General features: G+C 41.4%; 1 protein-coding gene across 1 annotated transcript in view; it reads right to left on the bottom strand.

Moving 5' to 3' along the window:
• DOCK2 (dedicator of cytokinesis 2) overlaps positions 1 to 21655 on the bottom strand; it is a 247022-nt gene that overhangs the window by 159823 nt on the left and 65544 nt on the right. The window contains exons 20-22 of the mRNA XM_053465366.1: positions 21411 to 21500; positions 17988 to 18088; positions 16966 to 17100 (exon numbers count right to left, since the gene is read on the bottom strand). Coding sequence (XP_053321341.1) covers positions 16966 to 17100; positions 17988 to 18088; positions 21411 to 21500 — 326 coding nt within the window. The remainder of the gene's footprint in view (positions 1 to 16965; positions 17101 to 17987; positions 18089 to 21410; positions 21501 to 21655) is intronic.

Below are 21655 nucleotides of genomic sequence, written 5' to 3'. Positions count from 1 at the left end.
ATGGGGGCCACAGGGTAAGCGACAATATCCCCGTGGATGCATAGCACTCTTATGTGCTTGTTCGGCACGTAGTCCATAGCCACAAGGCCGGCCCGAACCAAAGTCACCAGGCTACCCGAGTCCAAAAGTGCCTTCACGGAGCAGTCATTTATTGTCACCATACAAAAATGTGGCTCAGTCTCTGACTCTGGAATGGCTGCACAAACAGGTTCTGCAAATAGGGACTGACGCCGACTAGCGTCACACACCATGGGCTCTGAGTTAAGAGGGCAATAGGCGGCTATGTGTCCCCACTCATGGCACCTCCAGCACTGGGGGGTCCCTGGCCTCCTTAGTAGGGAGCCCTTTCTAGGATTGTGGGGTCCCAGGGGTTCAGGATCAGTCTTTTGCCCTTGCCCAAACTCTAGAGCCCTGCTCTCTCTCACATTTTTCCCATACACCTCCAGCTGGAACTCTCTTACCCAAAGATGTCGCGGGTCTGACAGTCTTGGAAGGTGTTGGTGCCGCAGGGACCTCACGGAGGAAGTCCTCGGTTGCTATGAACCTTTCCACCATGTTGACCAGCTGCTCAGCAGTTCTGGGGTCTCCATGCCCAACCCACCGTTGTAGCTCCGCCGGGAGGGCGCGGAGGTAGTGGTCCACTACCACCTTTTCCACAATCTGGGCTGGTGTAGTGGATTCTGGTTCCAGCCACTTGCGTACAAGATGAATCAGATCATACATCTGGGACCTGGCAGGCTTGTCCATGGTGTATTTCCAACAGTGGACTCTCTTGGCCCGAACAGCGGGCGTAACACCCAGGCGAGCAAGGATCTCCATTTTTAGTTTTGTAAAGTCCCGGACATCCTGCTCCCCGAGGTCATAGTAGGCCTTTTGCGGTTCACCAGTCAGGAAGGGTGCAATCACTTCTGCCCACTCTGCAACTGGCAGTCTCTCTCTCTCCGCCACTCTCTCAAACACGGTGAGGTAGGCCTCAACGTCGTCGTCAGGTGTCATCTTTTGTAAGCCCCGCTGAACGGCCCTCCTCACGTTAACAGTCTCAAGGGGGCTTGCCTCCACTTGTTGGGACTGAGCCACAACAGTCTCTCTGAGCGCAGCAATCTGCTCCATTAACAGGCGATTCGTTTCCTGTTGTTGGGCCATAGTCTGCTGTTGCGCATGTTGCTGGGCGTGAAAAGCCTCTGCATGAAACTTCCGTTGCTGTTCCAAGGCCTGCTCATGTCTCAGGTTAGCCTGTATCAGCTGCTTTATCACTTCCTCCATTGTGCCGGATGGGCCTTACAGTGCTGCAGCCTTCACTCAGGACATATGCTTCCGGCCCTTTAAATGTCCACAAAATTCAGCTGCTGTGTTTTGTCCTGCCGTTGCTCCTAGCACCACTGTGCCCGCGTTTTCCACCAATTGTAGGGGACAGCTCACGCATGGGGCGGCAATGACGGTTTCACACAGGTTTCCAACGTAAAAGCGCGTTTATTTAGATGTTGTAGTCACAGAGCACCTTGTAAACAAAACAAACTATAAGCCTGTCCGGCTCTAACTAAACAGCAGGATACCTCTCTAGCAGCCTAAGGTCTGACGCAAAGCAAAGTAACCAGTTTTGTATGGGGTAAAGCTTCATACCTGGTGAGCTGCAGCGCTGGCTGTAGCTGCTCCTTCATTCAGTTTCTCCCTCTCTCTGCAAACCTAACAGCCCTCTCTTTTAAGGCTTCCTCCCCAGTAACGAGCTTAGGAAGCCTCACCTGAGAGCACCTAGGGTTGCTACCATGCCTGGCTGAGGTAACCAGGTGAGATATATATCCCATCAACCACTCTCCCATACACTTTACCACAATATATATATACACACGATATATATATATATATATATATATATATATATATATATATATATATATATATATATATATATATATATATATATATATATATATACACATACATACACACACACATAATATATATATATATATATATATATATATATATATGCATATGTAGCTTTTTGTAATTGCCCCCCCCTACTTTGGTCCCTGCCCCCCCATATGCCCCCCCAAATATGAAAGCTGGAGACGCCACTGTTTCTGATATTTTTGAAGAAATTTAAGGATATTAAGAAAGCAGAGTATGTGTCAAATATTTGTAATCATTTTCCTGTTGCCAATACACTTACAAAGGATGTGTTAACAATCAACATCAGTAGGTGGCCTATCAGATTCCATACCCAGTACTTTCTGAACTAGAGCAGCAGGATAAAATGGGTAATCTTCCCCTCTGCTGTGTCACTGCTTAATTGGCCGGTTGCAAGGGGGATTCATAGAATGCATCACCAGGTGCTGAACACCTTTAAAACATGGAGCACCAGAATATATAATCATATCCCAGCAGTGAGGGTAGTGGCCACAGAGGGGGTGGCTTGGGGCGCTTCTCTGGGACAGGCTTAAGGCAGCACCCCAGGCAATACGTCCATATGGCCTCTGTATATAACCCCAACATTTCAAGTATCCAAATCAGGACAGCTGTGTTGGGGATGTCTAGCAAGAGTGGAGGAAGGACAAGCCCAGCACCAAAAGTAGGCTTGGCCACCCAACCACCTTCTAAGAAGAGCCATCTAGTGGCATTTAGCTTCAGAGTATTGTAAGGTGGCCACATGAAAGTCATAACGGCCCATGATGCCCACTGCCCATAAAAGCAGAACAATGGGGCAGCTACCCAGGGCAGCGGGAGGTATGAGATTCTAAAAATAGTACGTTTGTAATATAGTGGGTTTGTAATACAGTTGTAAAAGGTTTGCATAGCCTTGGAGAATTGGTAATATATGTAACATGAGTGAGCAGGCAAAACACATTTCTTTTATTTCATATTCATATTCATATTCAACTGTAGGTTAGAACAGAATGGCACGATCATATAACAAAACATGGCAACAAAGAAAACAATGAAATGAACCCTTTTAGGAAGTATGCATACTCTTAGTTCTTAATACTGCGTATTGCTCCTTTAGCATCGATTACAGCATGCAGTCTTTTGTAATAGTTGTCTACGAGGCCCCAAATTCTTGCAGGCGGTATAGCTGCCCATTTGTCATGGCAAAATGCCACCAGGTCATGTAAAGTCTTTGGTCTTGCATGAAATCTCCCCAGAGTGGCTTGAACCTTCACTTTTTTCTGCTGTAACCAGTGGAGGGTTATTATCATTCTGGAAAGTCCAAGAGCGTAGGAAGAATGCAAATTGTTTGCCAATATTTTCTGATAACATACCATCAATTTTCACTAGATTCCCTGTTCCTATACAACTCACACCCTCGCAAAACATCAGTGAGCCACCACATGGCTTATGGTTGTGATATCTGTTTGCATGATCAGTCATATTTTCAAAATCAAAGCTAACACCTCACAATTTAAGGTTTTTTTTTACCCCTCTTCAGCATCCCCTCCTTCAGGGCATTACATTTGCGTTCTTACCACCCACCCCACCCTCAGTTCACTTTATGTGCTCCCCTTGGTTTCTATATTCTCTCTTTCCTGTCCCACTTCCTTTTCCTTTCCGTGAGGTATGCTCCTTTCCTACCTACCTAGGGGGGCATTTTCGGGGTCTAGGCACCCATCTCTAGGAGGTGCAGGAAATCAGAGCTAATTATCAGCCCTTGAGTCAGCAGTGTATGCAAACTGCTAAAATAGGGAAGGGAGGACTGAGAGAGGGTAAGGGAGTAAGTGATTGAGTGAGAGAGGTTATGGGAGTTAGTAAGAGTGTGTGTTTATGTGTAAGTGTGTATGTGTTAGCATGAGTGTGTATGCTTATGTTTTAAAAATAGTGCATCATACACATATCTGGGAACTTCTGAGCTCCAGCTACCCTTGCGGATCACGGCCCACTGACATCACCAGCCGTTCCCGCTGACGTCGGCGGGGTGGTCCCACTGATGTTGGTGGGAGTTCCCGCTGACGTCGGTGGGAGTTCCCACCGACATTGGCGGGAAACACCCCCATTTAAAGGAAAAATGGTTGGGGAGAGGGGCGTGTCAAGACCCCGCAACCTGGAGGATTCGGGTCTTGACCCGAAGAACAGGAGAAGCGGTGCTTCACCCCGAGATCTCCAGGTCAAACCCGTAGAGTTCCCAGGTATGATCATACAGGGTGTGTGTGGAATGTATGTTTGCATGAGGGCCTGTTTGTAAGAGTGTCTTAGCATGAGTGTGTATGTGTAATTGTGTGTGTTCTAGAATGTGTGTTAGTGTAAGTATTTGTAGCATGTATGTGTATAAGTGTGGGTTAGTGTAAGAGTGTGTATCATTATGTGTGCTAGTGTGTTTACTAATTACCAGGGGCAAAGAGGCCACTTGGCTTTAACTACCCCCCCCCCCCCGGGCCAGAAGGTATCAGCCATCTCCTGATGCAGATGGACACACATGAACTTACTTTATTTAGTCATCATTTCACTGGCTGCCTGACTGGTTTCTCCACTTTGCAAATAATTGTATTCAAAGGTATAGGCTAAATGATTCACATATTGTGCATGCATTTAAAAAGATTACTCTGTATGCATAAGGAAAGTCACAAAAACTACACTGCTGACACTGATAATCTATATACTATACATTTCAGTTTGTAAGCACTGTATGCAGTTTTTTCCCCTTTTTTACATTTACACCTTAGCTGTTACATCAGTACTGTGCCTCAGAGAAATAGATTCAGCCATATATCACAATTCTATCAAGTTGTTGCTGCTAGTATTCAGTAGACATAATTTTTATTGTATCTGCAATGTGCCAGCTTGCAAACTCAAATTCTGCCTGCTGTTATCTCTTTTCTCTTTCCCCTTTTTAGACAAAACAAGGAAAAAATAAACATTAATATAAATTTTAAATAATACTAATTCAAATTCCTGGTAAAATAAGTATTTGCAAACTAGTCCTGATTTGTTTTCAGTAAATAACGTTTATTTCCATTACAAAACAAGGGGTTGAAAGGACATAGAAAAAGAGAAAACTGCATGAAGCATAGTTAAAGGGACACTCCAGCTGAAATGCACTTAAACTGTCATGCTGTCTCCCAGTGGCGGAACTACCGGGGTCGCAGGGGTCGCAACTGCGACCGGTCCCTGGAGTTCTGCCCGTGAGGTGGGCCCCAGGGGTGCGCCCTTCTGTCTCCTCTTCTCCCTGCCACCGCTGCCTGCCTCAGTGCTGCCCCAACTGCTGTGGTGGGAGTGTGAGGCGTTTGTCTCGGGTGCCCGGCGCTTCACGCTGAGCAGTGAAGCCGCGCGCACCGCAGCGAGACAGAGGCCTCACGCCCCCACCACAGGACTGCACGGTAAGTGACCTAAAAGGGGGGTAGGGAGAGGGTAGATATTGAGAAGAGGGTAGGGAGAGGGTAGATAGTAAGAAGGGGGTAGGGAGAGGGTAGATAGTGAGAAGAGGGGGTAGGGAGAGGGTAGATAGTGTGAGGGGGTAGGGAGAGGGTAGATAGTGAGAAGGGGGTAGGGAGTAGGGTAGGGAGAGGGTAGATACTGAGAATGGGGGGTAGGGAGGGGGTAGATAGCGTGAGAAGGGAGGGAGAGGGGGTAGATAGCATGAGAAGGGGGGTAGATTGAGTTGGGGGTTGGGGGGCCCCTTAACAGATTCTCGCACCGGGGCCCTGAGGCTTCTAGTTACGCCCCTGCTGTCCCCCTTGCAAATACATGGGAGATTCTTCATATATTTTATCTCCATATACTGCATATAAAATGACACTCACTCTGAAGAAAAAAAAAACTGAAAAAACTATTACCTAACACAGAAGTTGCAGCCGTTCTACAGCAACTCCTCCATGGCTGACATTTGTTGCCAATGATTGGCTGTCTGAAGGAGCCAATTAGTGTCAGGAAAGCAATCTCATGGGAGTGTGAAGTGAACCTGATGTGTCTGTCTGCTTTGTTTGGCTTTGTTTGGCGAGCCAGCGCTAGAGATGAATAGAGATTGAACACATCACTTGAACTCCAAATAGGGGGGGGGGCAAATCCATACAGTGAGAGTCTCCAGCATACCCCATGCATTTGCAAATGGAGACCATGAATAAGTAAAGGGCTACATCACTATGCATTATTTAATATGCATTAAAGTACCGTATTTGCTCGATTATAAGACGAGGTTTTTTTCAGAGCAAATGCTCTGAAAAATACCCCTCGTCTTCTAATCAGACCTCAAATAGAGGTCTGATTAGGAGACTAAGATCCAGATCCCCCCGCACCGCTGCAGGGGACCTGGATCCTCCTGTCTCCCCCCCCCACACACTTACCGGTGCTTCCTGCTGTATTGCCGGGGCAGCGATCCGCGCAGCCGGAAGGAGGTGGAGTTGGCAGCGGGGGTTTGTCTGCGTCCGTCGCGTATACCTTCCCCCGGCTGTCAGAGATCAGAGTTCCCCGCACCGGTGCGGGGAACTCTGGTCTCTGACAGCCGGGGAAGGTATTCGAGACGGACGCAGACAAACCCCCGCTGCCAACTCCACCTCCTTCCGGCTGCAGCAGAAAGAGACGTTAACCTGCTGCCCCGGCAAAACAGCATGAAATTGGAAGCACCGGTAAGTGTGTGTGTGTGTGTGTGTGTGTGTGTGTGTTAAATGGGGGCATAGGGCATTTCTGGCACTTAGGGGTTTAAAAAGCATATTATGGGGCAGAGTGGCATATAGGGAGGTATAACGCATTTCACCTCCCTATTTCACTCTGCCCCATAATATGCCTTTTAACCCCCTAAATGCCAGAGTGGCATATAGGGGTATAAGGCATTTCTAAGGGGGGTAAAAATGCCTTTTAACTCCCTTAATGCCACTCTGCCTCCTGGAATGCCTTATACCTCCCTATATGCCACTCTGCCCCATAATATGCATTTTAACCCCCTAAATGCCAGAATGGGATATAGGGGTATAAGGCATTTCTGGAGGCAGAGTGGCACATAGGGGGTCAAAAGGCATACCATGGGGCACAGTGGCATATAGAGGGTTAAAAGGCATATCATGGGCCACAGTGCCATATTGGTGTGGCAAGCCTGGGGGCAGATGTGCGTTACTGGGGGACAGGTTGGAAAATACAAGGAAATAAAAATAAAAAAAATATTTTTCTCAATCATAGCTTTTATTAAAAAAAAATAGTTTACATGAATTAACATTTACTGGTAAAACTTTTTTCCTTTGGGGTCGTCTTATATTCAGGCTTTTTCTTTTTTTCCTAAGTTAATATTCAGATTTTGGGGGGTCGTCTTATAATCAGGGTCGTCTTATAATCGAGCAAATACGGTACATATGATGGCTGAAGAGTCCCTTTAAGTAAACAAACTTGAACCTCTGAACTAGATGAATTGTCATAAAGTTCATTTTAGTTAGGAGCTTAAGATTTCTGCATTCGTTTTTTAGAGATATTTTTTTCTCTCTGTCAGTTACATAATAAATAAATATGCCTCTTTTGCTTGCAGGAGCACAGAGTATCTGTAAGCATAAACATATACATGCATTCATACTGCATTTTCCCCTTGGAGGCTTATGCAGAAGGGCATGCGCAGTCTGTATAGTAATAGTTATATAAAAAAACTATGTATGAAAAAGAGGGGTTCACCAAGAGAGCTGTAGTAACTCCCAGAGATCACCTAGATGTATCCTCCTGTTGTCCCCGAAATCACTTCCAGCACCAGTCAGCATGCACACCTTGGAACCCTGCCATGTGTACCCAATAAGTCAGGGGTGTCCAAGTTTTTTCTGCAGTGGGCCACTTCATCAGAATTGTATACGTGCGAGGGCCGCACTCATTTTTCACTGTGAGAAAATATGGCCTTTAATAAAATATGCAGATTAAAATCAAGTAAATGACACAAAACCTTTACTTTTCCTCTCACTGATTTCTGGGTCTAGAAAGATTGTGACTACAAATTCATGATTCTGGATAAGTAAAAATTAAATAGTTCTATTTATGAAAATAGAATATGAAATAGAATATGAATATGAAAATTCTGGACCAAAACCAAAAATTCAGGGTTCACTTAGCCGAAACCGAAAACCACCCCCCACCTTTAAAAATAATAAAAAAATCCCACACTTTTAATAAAAGTAAGTTACACACCAAAATTGTATAAAAAATTTCATAACAATGTTTATATATATATATATATATATATATATATATAATAATTATTATTTTAATTATGATTGTTAACAGCAGTCTCAGGAATACCCAGATTCCATCATGTACTGGTTGGCTGGGCATGATAGGAGTGTGATTGATGCCAACAATCATATATAAATTAATAATGTTATTGTATTTTTTTGTCCAATTTTGGTGTGTTTTATTAAATGTAAGTAACACACCACAATTGGACAAAAAAAATTCAACAATATAACTTGGCATGATATGAGTGTGATAGCTAACAGCAATCACACTCCTTTACACCCAGGCAACCAGTAAATGCTGAAACCTAGGCATGATGGGACTGTGATTGCTACTAGCAATCACACTCCTATCATGCCAAGTCAGCCAGTACATGCTGGTACAGGGTGGCTGTATGTGCAGACCCCATACTGCTGGCAGCATCAATACAGAAGGTGGGCAGCTAGCAAGGTTTCAGCGAGTACTGGCTGAATTGGCATTATAGGAGTGTGATTGCTAACAGCAATCACAGTCCCATCATGCCTAGGTTCCAGCACTTACACATCCATGCTATCACATCACACACACACTAATTAATTCATTCACAGATTCATTCCCTCAATGACGCATACTCATTCACACACCCTCCCCACCCCTTACCTGCACTGCAGCTCTCTCGATACCGCTCACAGACTTCATCAGGGGGCGTGGCCTCCCTCTGCGTTCTCTTGTACTGCACAGAGGAAGCAGGACTGAAGCAGAGTCATGTGATGTCATGTGAACTCTGCTGAGTTCCGCTTCCTTTGTGGAGTACAAAAGACCCTCCCACAGGTAAGCAGCAGGGCTCTTATGATCCCGGTTGCCCTGGTTGCCGATCTCACGCGGGCCGCACCTCGAGGTGCTGCCGGCCACATTTGGCCCACAGGCCGCATGTTGGACACCCCTGCAATAAGTAGATACAACTACCTTCAATTGAATACAGTATGTTGTAAAACATAGCCTCATATATCAACAGAATTGCATTAACATTGATAAACGTGTATATATATATAACTCCTTGGTGGTGTAGCTTTAATTAGGTCCTACCTCCATTTAGACTTTAAAGGTATGATAAGTGGGCAGAGAGTACAAAAAAGTGGCAGAACCTGGGTAACAGTAGGTGTGGCCAAGTGCTGATATACTGATTGATGATGGAAGATACTAAGTCAAAACAATGGAGAAGCAAACATTCACCCAGGCACTCTGGGAAAAGCCTACAAGTTCACAGGTATGCACATGTCAGTTCACCACATTAAGGTGTACTTGCTTGTATCCATCTGACTTTACTGCACAACAATCAAGGCTGTATCTTGGCCTAGGACAACTAGAACCACCTGCTTTAGTGCCCCCCCCCCCCCAGAGCCGGCCCTTACATGGGTCCTGGGGGTTCTTTTCAGATAGATTTGTGAAAAAAAAGATGCATTTCTGCACCTCTCTTTCTTCATTAACCTATATGCATTACTCACCACACAGTGCACTTCCACAAAAAGGTGGAGCTATGTGGGGAGAGAGTGTGCCGGAAGCTCCACCTTTTCCAAAAGTGCACAAGGAGCAGTAACGTACTTGGGGGGGAGTGGTCTTCCCCAGATACCTCTTATCAAGAGGGTGCCGCACTGGCATATATGGCCTGTCCAAAATTGTTCACAAAGGGATAGTCTATGTGGCACCCCCCTGATAGGTGGCACTCGGGGCACACTGCCCCCTGAATGTTACACCTGAGTCTGCTCACAGACAGAGGAAAAGCTGCAGTTGAGGTAAGGGGGGTGAGGGAAAGAGAGAGAAAGGGTATGGGAGGGAGTGTACTTTGTTTGTGTCTGAGCATGTATGTGTGTGTCAGTATAAATGTGTATGTAAAAGTGTGTGAGCATAGACAAGGTTGGCACTGTTAAGCTGTTTGGGGACAAACATGGCAGGACAAATATGCTGCTTGGGGACAAACATGGCAAAGACAAGCTGTTTGGGCACTAAGTTTGCTCTGTAAAGCCGTTTGGAGACGTCATAGACCAGCTATATGGGAACAATATGGCACTGTTAAGCTGTTTCAGAACAACAACATGCAAAAATAAGTACTCTGTATCCAAGCTTAATATACCGAGAGGAAAAGGTGGGGCTCAAAGAGGCAAAGGTGGAGGCTAAAGAGGAGGATGGGACCAAACAAAGAAGGGTAGCATTTACAGCAGAAGAGGTGTGGCCTGGGTAATAAAGGGTGGGGCCAAATAAGATTAGGGGGCGCATGTGTTTAGTTAGGCCTAGGCCAGCACAAAACCTAAATACACCACCAATAACAATAGGTCAGCTAATCATTCATGTCTGAATGATTGCCTAAAACTATGAGCTTGTCAATTTTCAAAAATACCTCTGTGTGTTAATACAGTCTTTTTGTGACTGCATGTAAAATGGTCATGTTTCATGTGCATATTCTTTCTTCAAGTATAAAGAAATATTTTTAAATCTTCGCCAGGTAATATGAAAATTTCATGGATATTAACATTTCTAAATTTTGTGAACCCCACCTTAACAGCTGCAGATGTAATTTCATGGCTACAAATAAATATTTCCAGAAAGTTGTAGATGTGTTAATGCCATCTCATAAAATCTCCAATGACTAAAATTCACTAAAATTGGCTCAAAATTGGCTGCATTAAGACATAAATGAATTCCACATTAAACTCAGGAAATCATAAAATGCGCCTTATTAACAATCATTAACCTTTTCAGCACCTTCAATATTGCAGATTTTTCTGTGTTGCTTGTTCCTTGTCTTTTACTGGCTTCTATCAACATTTGGCAGTGAATCTCTACATTAGGTCCAGAAAAGGCCACATATGGTGCAATCTACCCAAAATATCCCTGCAAACAACTGTTCAGTAAACCAATGCACATTACACTTCTAAAATGAGATGGAGTCTTGACAAAAAGCTTTTGAGTTTTATCTCAAACCTGGGCAGGAGAGATTTATGATGAGAAATCATTTTCAATTTTAGCAGCAGACAGAAAATTGCAAGATAACAAAGATTAATACAAACACTTTAATGAGGTGTCTCAATCATATCCCAAATAATTATTTCATATGTAGAATGAATTTGTTAATACGCTTTGCTTGTATTTAGGTCAGTAGAAAAAATAAGCCACGTGAAATAATATCAGGTGAAATATACATTTACAAACACAAAATATTTGCATAAGCTGTCTCTCAAGTGACTGGATATTGATTCATAAGAAAACACATGTATCTGAATGTTAGGATGAAAACGCTCATATCAACTCTATAAAAGTTATAATTAAAAAGGAAAGGGTTAATATTCGCCATCCAAGACTTAGATTACATTTTATAAAGTTACCACAGCTTTTTGCCTTGAAATGTTTTCATGTAGCTTAATGAGGATTTGGGAAATAAAAACTTGTTTGTTCCCTGATTACCCTAGATGGTTTGATAATTAAAAAATGACTGGTATTTTGATGAAGTCTCAAACTTAGAGTGATCCAAAAGGGAATTACATTATTTAATAATGATAGTAGGTATTTTACAACTGGCCATGTCCAAAAATATATATTTTGTATAGGGAAGTAAAAACTGATCTTAATGTTTATTTTCTTAGCTGCTAATTACAAAATGCTATATTGTGATATAAGTATATCTTATTCATGAGATACCAGCAGAAATGTATTCATTTCTAAAGATTCAATTATGGAAGTGGCAGATGGCATCTCAGTTCTAAACAATTTAGGCATGTTTGCTTATTATCTTTAAATGAGATTAGCTTGTGTAGCAATTACAGCATGTCTAAAATAAATGCAAGAAGACTACTCGTGCTGAAGTGATGTAACGATGGGGTGAGGAACCACAGTGCAGAGGCAGCGCAGAGGAACCAACCAACAGAACAGGGTACAAGACAGAGTTATTCACCTGAAGGAAATTCACCTACGGTCGAGCCTCAGGCTTATGCTCTCAGGACTTTTGCACTCTGACCAATACCGCAACTGAAGCATGGAACCACAGCGTACAATAAATAGATACCAGAAAAATCGTAGTCAGAGAAAGAGCCAAAATCAGCATTGGAGAAAGGTTAGAAACAACAAAACTCAATAAATACAATTTGGAGCCAACATTAGGATAACTATCCCAGGAAATGAGAAGAAGTAACTGAGAGCTATTTGTACTAAACAAGGCAGTAAAGCCACACCCAATAGGTTGGAACAACAGGTCAGAAGGGTTAGAATCATCCAAAAAGCCTAAAAATGCGGCAGCCATGTTCAAGACCAAAGATCTATTGTGGCAGCCATAGTGGACCAAAACACTTGCGGCAGCCATACTGAAGACCAAAACACTTGCACCGACCATCTTGGAGCCATGAAGGGAATATGCGCCAGTGTTTCAGGGCAGCAGGAGCGAGGGAGCTTTCGGGGACCAGGAAATGCCAAGAGGGACATGAGATGGCAGGCACAAGGCGTGGACAACCTCGGGTACCTGAGGATGCTATGCTAGAGGTAACAAGTGACTTCATGTTTAAAACAGTAACAGGGCCAACCTTGCTGCATGAAGAGCTTGTTGCAATTTGATAATGCATAGTGAAATCAGGGACATAATATTCCCAACTCTCCTGCAAACGCCCTTATTTAGTGACCCCTTTAGATACAAAAAAGGGGCATGGCTCTCAAATGTTTGTGCTTTCAAAAGCTCAGTCGAGATGTGCCAAATAAAGGTCAGTAGGACTAATGCACTGTTGTGACACATTGTGGTATGTAAGTTAACTTACTTTCTTTCCAAGGTCAGAATCCTTACATTAAACTAATTCTGAAAACAGGATAGCAAAGCTGGTTTATTAAAGAAGAATCATATTTTATAAAAATAGCAGATTAGATGCCCCAAGTTATTTATCTGACTACAATTTCTGTGTCTCCTACCCTGTCTTTAGTATCATTACATTTAACGAATTAAACTAAATACAGATTATGCTTGACCAGTGTAGTTATTTTGGCAGAGCCAGGGGCTCTCAGTTTCAGAATATGACACGGAGGTCTATTCAGGGAGAATTGATATGAGATTTTGCATGAGTGCGTGCAGTTGTGTTTCAGCGCCTTGATTTCACTTTACATTATAAAGGTCTAACCTCAGTGAAGTTTTGCTACAGGACGAGCTTCACTAGTCTTGAATAATGCACAGTTAAATCAGGAAAACGTCACCAGTCTCATCACCCTTGAACCATGCATTATGCAAGGCAAGGTCAGCCCTTCTTCATGGAGAATATTGCCATTACTGACTCTTCGTAATGTATAGTGAAGAAAAAGGAGTTGCCATACAACTCTCCTGACAACTCTCTCTTTAGTAAATAAACCCCATGGTGGCCAGGTGGGAGCTGCAATGGAGTTTTGTGGAAGGGATATCAAAGAATCTCTCCAACTGGTCCATGATCCCCATTGCCATTATTTAATAGGTATCTTGTCCACTGCAGCCTCTATAGGTCACCTGTGAGATCGCAGTACTGTGTTTGCTAACAACCTGATCAGCTGCATCTGCTCACCTGGGTGCAGCCCTCCCCTTAAATACCTGTTTATTCCACCATTCTGGGCCTAGCAGTGTTCTGACTTGGATTAACCCGTTGTGACCTGGCTTGCTTTTGACTTTGTTCTTTGGTTCCTGTTTTGGCTCTTCTTCTGCCCGTGTTGACCTGGCTTGTTCTAACTCTTCTCCTGGATTCTGATTTGGCATTGATTTTGTCCTTCTGGTTCTGACCCGCCTGCCTGACTACATCTGTCCTGCCTGAGAGTGCCCTGCCGTGTGTCCAGTGCCCTGCCGTGTGTCCAGTGCCCTGCCTGAGGGCTTCGAGACGCGTGTCCTGCCTGAGGGCTTCCAGACGCGTGTCCTGTCTGAGGGCTTCCAGACGCATTCCCTGCCTGAGGGCTTCCAGACACGTTCCCTGCCTGAGGGCTTCCAGTCAGCCATGTCTACAGCCTGTACTGTCTTACTGGCTTCTTCAATGCAGACCATCTCTTATTAAGATCCAACCTGCTGTGTTTAATTTTGCCTGTCTGTACCTTCCTTCTGGAAATGATGCATTGTTGAGTACAAACTGAGCCTCTGATATCCCCTGCAACTGGGCTCCTACCTGACCTGCTTACCCGTGCCCTGACACCTGGTAGAGCAGCTTGTCGGGAAAGTTGGAAGGTATGTTATGCAGACGGTTTTTGAAAGAAATTATCTCCTTTTGGATAACTACAAGTCATTGACAATATATTCATTGTCTACATTGCTGTGTGGGAAACTAGTTATATAGAACTATAGTGAGTAAGAATAAACTGAAAAAGTGTAAAGCATTGCCAAGATATGATTAGGTATCCTGCATTTCCTACATTTTTATAGTTTTTCAGCTGTATATTTCCCACCAAATGCTGAAGTATGGGATCAGTTGCACAGGCCTCAATAATGTTATATGGGAGGTACCACTGGGCACTGGCCTTCTGGGCATTTACCAGATATATCCAATGGCTAGTCCAGACCTGCTAATACACTTATTGGTATAATTCCCAAATGAACATAAAAGGAAGCTTTGCTCTACAAATTAAAATGAAATGAATCACAGTCAAATGTTCTTCATCATTTACACTAGATTGACACATCTAAGTTTTATGGTAAGAATCAGAAAAGACAATTTGTATAAATATGCATAGCTGGAGAGAGCAAAATAGCTGTGTTAAGTAATCACAAAAGTAGAGCTGTGAAAGTAAAACAAAAGTTCAGACAAGGATGTCTTGTACAACAGCTGTAAAGTAAACATGCCACAGAATCATCATTGAAACATTATACAACTATTAGCTATTCCTTGTAGCATACAGTGGCAAGAAAAAGTAAATGAACCCTTTGCACTTACCAACATGCATGTATAAATGTATCTTTACATATGATACGATCAAGTTACAATAATCAACAATGTGTTTTAGCTAAAAACCCCTGGGCTAATCACTTCAACAAAAGCTAATTGCAGTCAAGGGTAACAAACCTGGAGTCCAATCAATCAAACGTTATTGGAGGCATGTTTAGAGCTACTTGAAACTGGTTTAAAAAACAAGCAAGTCAAATTTATTTATATTAACTGTGTCTTACATATATGAATATGGTTTAAAGCAAGATATATTATTTGTGTGGATAAACTAAATGAAAAAGACAGAAAATATGGTTTAAAAAATACATAGCGAACGTTTTAGTAGCTTAAAATATCTCTGCACTGTAACATCCCAAAAACATGAGAAATCTATACATGTGGGATATTGTTATAATCAGGAGACAATCTGAACAATAATTGGTGTCTTTTTTCTGCAGGTGCATATATACTGTTTCTAAACTTCACAACAAATTTGTGATGCTTATGCAAAAATAGCATATTTCTTTTTTACGCATATAAAGCCAAGACTGGCACTGAAATACATAGATGACGGTTGAAATGAATCTAGTTAAGTAGCCTATGATGCCTGACTTTCAGAAATATATGGTTTAGAGTTTCTTTTAGAACCTGTGACTATTATCAAAGCTTTTAGCCTCAGCATAACTAATTTGTATAATTTGCAGCTTGCAGAACAGATGCATGCTATCATATTTGCTCTGCCGTTGCCAAAAAAGAGATGAGAATCCAATGCAGAAGAGGTTTTCAAAATTAGGACAAGTTAGTTAATATAATATGGGACATTTTTCTTCTGCTGTACTATTTGCATACAAAATACCACATAAATAACCACAGGCTAAAATAAAGCCCTGAAGCAATATATACTTTGTGTGGGTGAACTTAAATGAGAACTAGAAAATATGCTGTTAACCAACATACCAGAAAAGCTCTGGCCTTTAGAGTTTGTAGGTGTAAAATACCCCTGGGTTAAGGTGATACCCTAGCCATCATATGTACTTAAGTACTTTTAATTTTAGGTCCTTTTAAATTTCATGTGACCTCTATTGCAAATGTATGAAGGGGATTCTGCAGGATTTGCTTCTCTGCCAGTCATCGTGCTGGATTTAAATGTTTAAACCGCAATACCTGATTTAATAACTTTGCCAATGTAACACTTTGTCTGCTTCTTTGTGTAGCTATTTGGGAATGAGGTTAAAGAAACATACACTACGACTCACAAAGTTCTCAGGTTCTAAACCCTACTCTGACAGGTATATATGAGTGATTGTATGTTTTCTTACTGTGTATTAGGGTGGTAATACTAAATCTACTGATTATCATGTAGGAACATTTGTAACTATGTATTTATAATGTCACTAGAATATTAAAACACACTAATTCTCAGGTGTCCCACTGACCATGGGTGGATCAAGAACAGCTGGGCCCTGATGCAGCACTGTTACAAGGGGCTCTCTCGATATATGCACTGCTGTTCAAAAGTTTGGGAGGTCACTTTCATGGAAAACGAGGACACCCACAATGCCTAAGCTGAGCACTGCATATGCTGCTGCCAGGACTGTTTGCTGCCCTACCGTAATTTAATTTACATTAGTTATGACAGGTATAATATAGGCTACACTGCAAAAAAAAAAAAACATATTTTACACAATATACACCACATAATTTCATTACAAAAATAAAACACATATAGATAAAAGTTTAATCTTTGCAGAATTTGTTTATAATGTTATTTCTTAAGTTCATAACAAACTGGTGACAAAAAAAAGCTCTTCAGTAAAACATTAGCATCCCAGAGCTGGATGTTTGATCATTTAGAGTGCTATACATTTTGTAAGTGCATCGGCAGTGATACTATGTCTCAGTGGTATAGCAGTACTAATCAATTATAAGCTACTTCAAAATAAAAGAAAGAAAAGATGCTTACTGTGAAAATAATGTCCTCGACCGTACAATGAACTTGAACACATATTCCAATGCTTTCAAAGTTCTAAGAATTGGCTCACACTGCTCTCCTCTGCTGGAAATATCTAAATATTTCTTCAAAACAGTCATTAGTTTCCTGTTAAGAAAATAGTTTCAAAATATGTTAGTGATGGAAAGCACTACTAAATAGAATATACCAAGCTGGATTAAAACTTTAACATTTTATATCCATATACCCATATCTGCCAATGGACAGATTTATTCAAAGAAAATGTTGCTTTAAAGGTGATGCAGAAGAATCCACTGTAGACAAAGAAGATATTATTATCCACTGAGTATATATAACATGACCCATTGTCCCCAATGCTGTAGAAGCAAGGTGTCCATCGTGCATGAGGAGATAGGCAAGGATAAAACATACAGGACCTTAGATTTAAAGTGGAAATGCAAGGCTTCCACCAAGTAAAGATAACCCCATTATACTACAAAAATCATCTATATAGGGAGCCATCAGAACACCTCTAGGTCCAGTTTGCCAGGTACATATGCTGCCTGATGGCTCAAATAAATTAAAAACATAATGAAAAAATGAGGGTGCTAAACTTTGATTGAAAACTGCACACAAGGTTGGATTATTTAAGTACTGGTACCAAATATTACAGCCTTATTTTTTACGCTGATACATACTGAGTTGGGTAGGCTATAGAGCCAGGGCATGCTAGTAGGGATAACATTTGCCCCCTAATAAAGTATTAGTATTTAGCATCCGCTTATAGCGCCTCATCTTATTAACTAGAAATCTTTGAAAATGTACATATATATATATATATATATGTACATAAAATAAATATGGTTACAAACAATAATGCGGTTAATTTTTACAAATTCTCTAAATCCAATATATTTTTATAATATTGTATAACATAGTTATAAGTGTGTTGGAAAATGTGTGTATGAAGGTTTGTATGAACTTTGCATCTCAAATGATTCTTCACATTGAACATCAGAACATTCCATACTTACTTGTAGGCCAGTGTAGCACTGAAGTGCTGCTTTATATATGCTTCTAGCACAGTGTTAAAATGTTGAAACTTTCTGTCTGCAATGAGGCCAATAATGTATATCTGAAAAGAGAAGTGTCAGCATATAGAAATAAACAATTTTGCCAAAAAGCAGTCCAGTTTATTCTTCCTGCAGTCATCATCTCCTTAAAGCAGTGAATTCCAAAGTTTTACAGCCCCTACTGCGAAGAGTGCCATTATCAGTGTGAGATGCAAACAAAACTTATCCAACCATAAGTGGCCTTGTGTCATCTTGTTGTGTCTGTAGTATATTATTTCTTCTGTAAAGGCCTCAAATGGACCTCAAATGTGGTCACGCCTTAGAAGCCTCATTTCTAAATCCAGTTTAGCTAAATAGTTTTCATAGCTGAAATTGCCCATTCCTTCATTCATTTTGAGCTTTAATTCAGTCACATATTTCCTGTGAACTAGTACCCAAAATAAAACTGCAGGTTCCAAATGGGGCCTAACTAATTCTTTGTACTAAGGCATATATTTTCCATGTTTGCATTGATACCATTTAAAGGGGGCACAGCTCTCTCATGCATTAACTTGCATTTGGTAGCTGGAGTGCCCCTTTAAGTACAATGCATATACAGTATATTACTGTTCAAAAGTTTGGGGTCACTTAGAAATGTCCTTGTTTAAATTATAATTCCACTATTTCAAAACAGTTTTCAATAAATATAAACTGGTTCAAAGCAAAGGTTTACATGCGCTCTGGTGTGTTATCTCCTGACAATCTCATCATTGTATGAATAGAAAGCTCAATGTGTGACATTATTTTTGCCTGCCACCAATGCTATGATATGAAGAAATAAATTTGTTTTTGCACAAAATATATTTCAGTGTTAAATGCAGATGAACCTCTTCCCTTTTCATACTTTGGACAAAGCAATAAGTAGAGTAAACCTTCTTTATAGTAATGTCACCTCTACACATGGCAACTCTGTCTACTTCTCTGAAGACTGTTTTGGGTCAGTTGTGATATCCTTCAAAAGCATAGGCAGTTATTTCAACCAGAGAATAGTTGTAATGGCATGAACATGAATGCCAGCAATAATTATGCAGAAACTAATGGAATGTTAATGACACAGAGGAGAATGGATAAGACAATAGTTCAGTGATGAATGAGGAGTTATTCAGAGGGTACTGGAACGGAAGAGTATTGGCATAGAACAGAATAAAGAAATCCGTTTATTATCAATGGGATGGAAAGTGACAAAGAAAAATGGAAGGACAACATGGTACAATTAGATAGAAAATACAATTTAAAAGAAAAGTTGGTAACACAACTTGAATGAGGTTGACAGTAGTGACACTGGTTGATGGAAATCATAATAATGTTAGGGATGAGAAAGAAACTGTGGTGAAGGGAAAATAAATAACATGGGCATATTCAGTGCAAAATATATAAATAAAAATGATATAAAATGCTCACAGCTCTCATTCAGGAACTATGCCAGCAATGCAACAAAAACAATCAATAATAATACATTATTTTATTATTATTTTTGCTTGTGTGTTCGTATATAGCGTATATTTAATGCAGGAATTGGCACATTCACAGGACTACAAATCTTTTATCAAAATACATATAGCGATATATAGATATACACTACATGGACAAAAGTATTGGGACACCTGACCATTACTTCAACAGGAACTCTAATTCTAAATACATAGACATGTAGTTGGTCCTCATTTCCATGTACCCTTCAGCATACTCATGGTTGGATGAGTTTGGTGTGGAAGAACTTGACTGGCCCGTGAAGACCCCTGACCTCAACCCCATCAAACACTTTTGGCATTCTCGTCCAACAACAGTGTATGACCACACAAATGATCTACTGGGTTTATGGGGAAAAAATTCCCACATAAACACTCCAAATTCTTGTGGAAAGCATTCCTAGAAGAGTGGAAGCTGTTGTAGCTGCAAGGAAGGAACAACTACATAATAATGCCTTATTATGTAAAATGTAAAATGTAATTTTAATGCAATGTAATAAAAGTTCCTGTTGGTTTAATGGTCAGGTGTCCCAATATTTTTGTCCATATGGTGTATGCATGGCTATACACATATAGATATAGATACAGTATCTAACAAAAGTGAGTACACCCCTCACATTTTTGTAAATATTTTATTATATCTTTTCATGTGACAACACTGAAGAAATGACACTCTGATACAATGTAAAGTAGTGAGTGTACAGCCTGTATAACAGTGTAAACTTGCTGTCCCCTCAAAATAACTCAACACACAGCCATTATGTCTGAAGCTTGGTAACAAAAGTGAGTACACCCCTAAGTGGAAGTGTCTAAATTGGGCCCAATTAGCCATTTCCCCTCCCCGGTGTCATGTGACTCATTAGTGTTACAAGGTCTCAGGTGTGAATTGGGAGCAGGTGTGTTAAATTTGGTGTTTTCGCTCTCATACACTTTGATAGTGGTCACTGGAAGTTCAACATGGCACCTCAACATGGCACCTCTCTGAGGATCTGAAAAAAAGAATTGTTGCTCTACATAAAGATGGCCTAGGCTATAAGAAGACCCTGAAACTGAGCTGCAGCACAGTGGGCAAGACCATACAGTGGTTTCACAGGACAGGTTCCACTCAGAACAGGCCTCGCCATGGTTGACCAAAGAAGTTAAGTGCACATGCTCAGCGTCATATCCAGAGGTTGTCTTTGGGAAATAGAAGTATGAGTGCTGCCAGCACTGCTGCAGAGGTTGAAGGGGTGGGGGGTCAGTCTGTCAGCGCTCAGACCATAGGCCGCACACTGCATCAAATTGGTCTGCATGGCTCTCCCAGAAGGAAGCCTCTTCTAAAGATGATGCACAAGAAAGCCCTCAAACAGTTTGCTGAAGACAAGCAGACTAAGGACATTGATTACTGGAACCATGTCCTGTGGTTCGTTGAGACCAAGATAAACTTATTTGGTTCAGATAGTGTCAAGCATGTGTGGCGGCAACCAGGTGAGGAGTACAAACACAAATGTGTCTTGCCTACAGTCAAGCACGATGGTGGGAGTGTCATGGTCTGGGCCTGCATGAGTGCTGCCGGCACTGGGGAGCTACATTATAGGCTGTGTGTTGAGTTACAGTTGAGGGGACAGCACATTTACACTGTTACAAATTTACACAGGCTGTACATTCACTACTTTACATTGTATCAGAGTGTCATTTCTTCAGTGTTGTCACATGAAAAGATAGAATAAAATATTTACAAAAATGTGAGGGGTGTACTCACTTTTGTGAGATACTGTATATGTATTGCTACTGATACATTTAATCAATGACAGCTATAAACATTACTAGTAGTTCTAAGAACATAAATCGAATTGGTTTTCATTAATGTTCATAATAGAAGAAGAGGTATCCTTACCAGTGCATCAAAAACAAGAATGTCATACTTGCTTGAATGGGAATGTTCCATCATGATGTTAAAGAGTGCATCCAAAGTGTCTTGGAGAAACTAAAAATAAATGTATATGCATTAACACTAGGAAAGCATCAAATCTACAAATTATATATAAATACACACACAGTTCAGATATGGAGACTTGCAGGACTAATCTATCAATTTGTAGGGACCATTCTGGTTGGTCATTCCTTCCACTCCCTACCTAA

The sequence above is a fragment of the Spea bombifrons genome, chromosome 4 (genome assembly GCF_027358695.1).
Source record: "Spea bombifrons isolate aSpeBom1 chromosome 4, aSpeBom1.2.pri, whole genome shotgun sequence".
In the NCBI taxonomy this organism is placed as follows: Eukaryota; Metazoa; Chordata; class Amphibia; order Anura; family Pelobatidae; genus Spea; species Spea bombifrons.
Note: the sequence above shows the minus strand (reverse complement) of the source record. Positions and strands in the feature narration are given on the sequence as shown.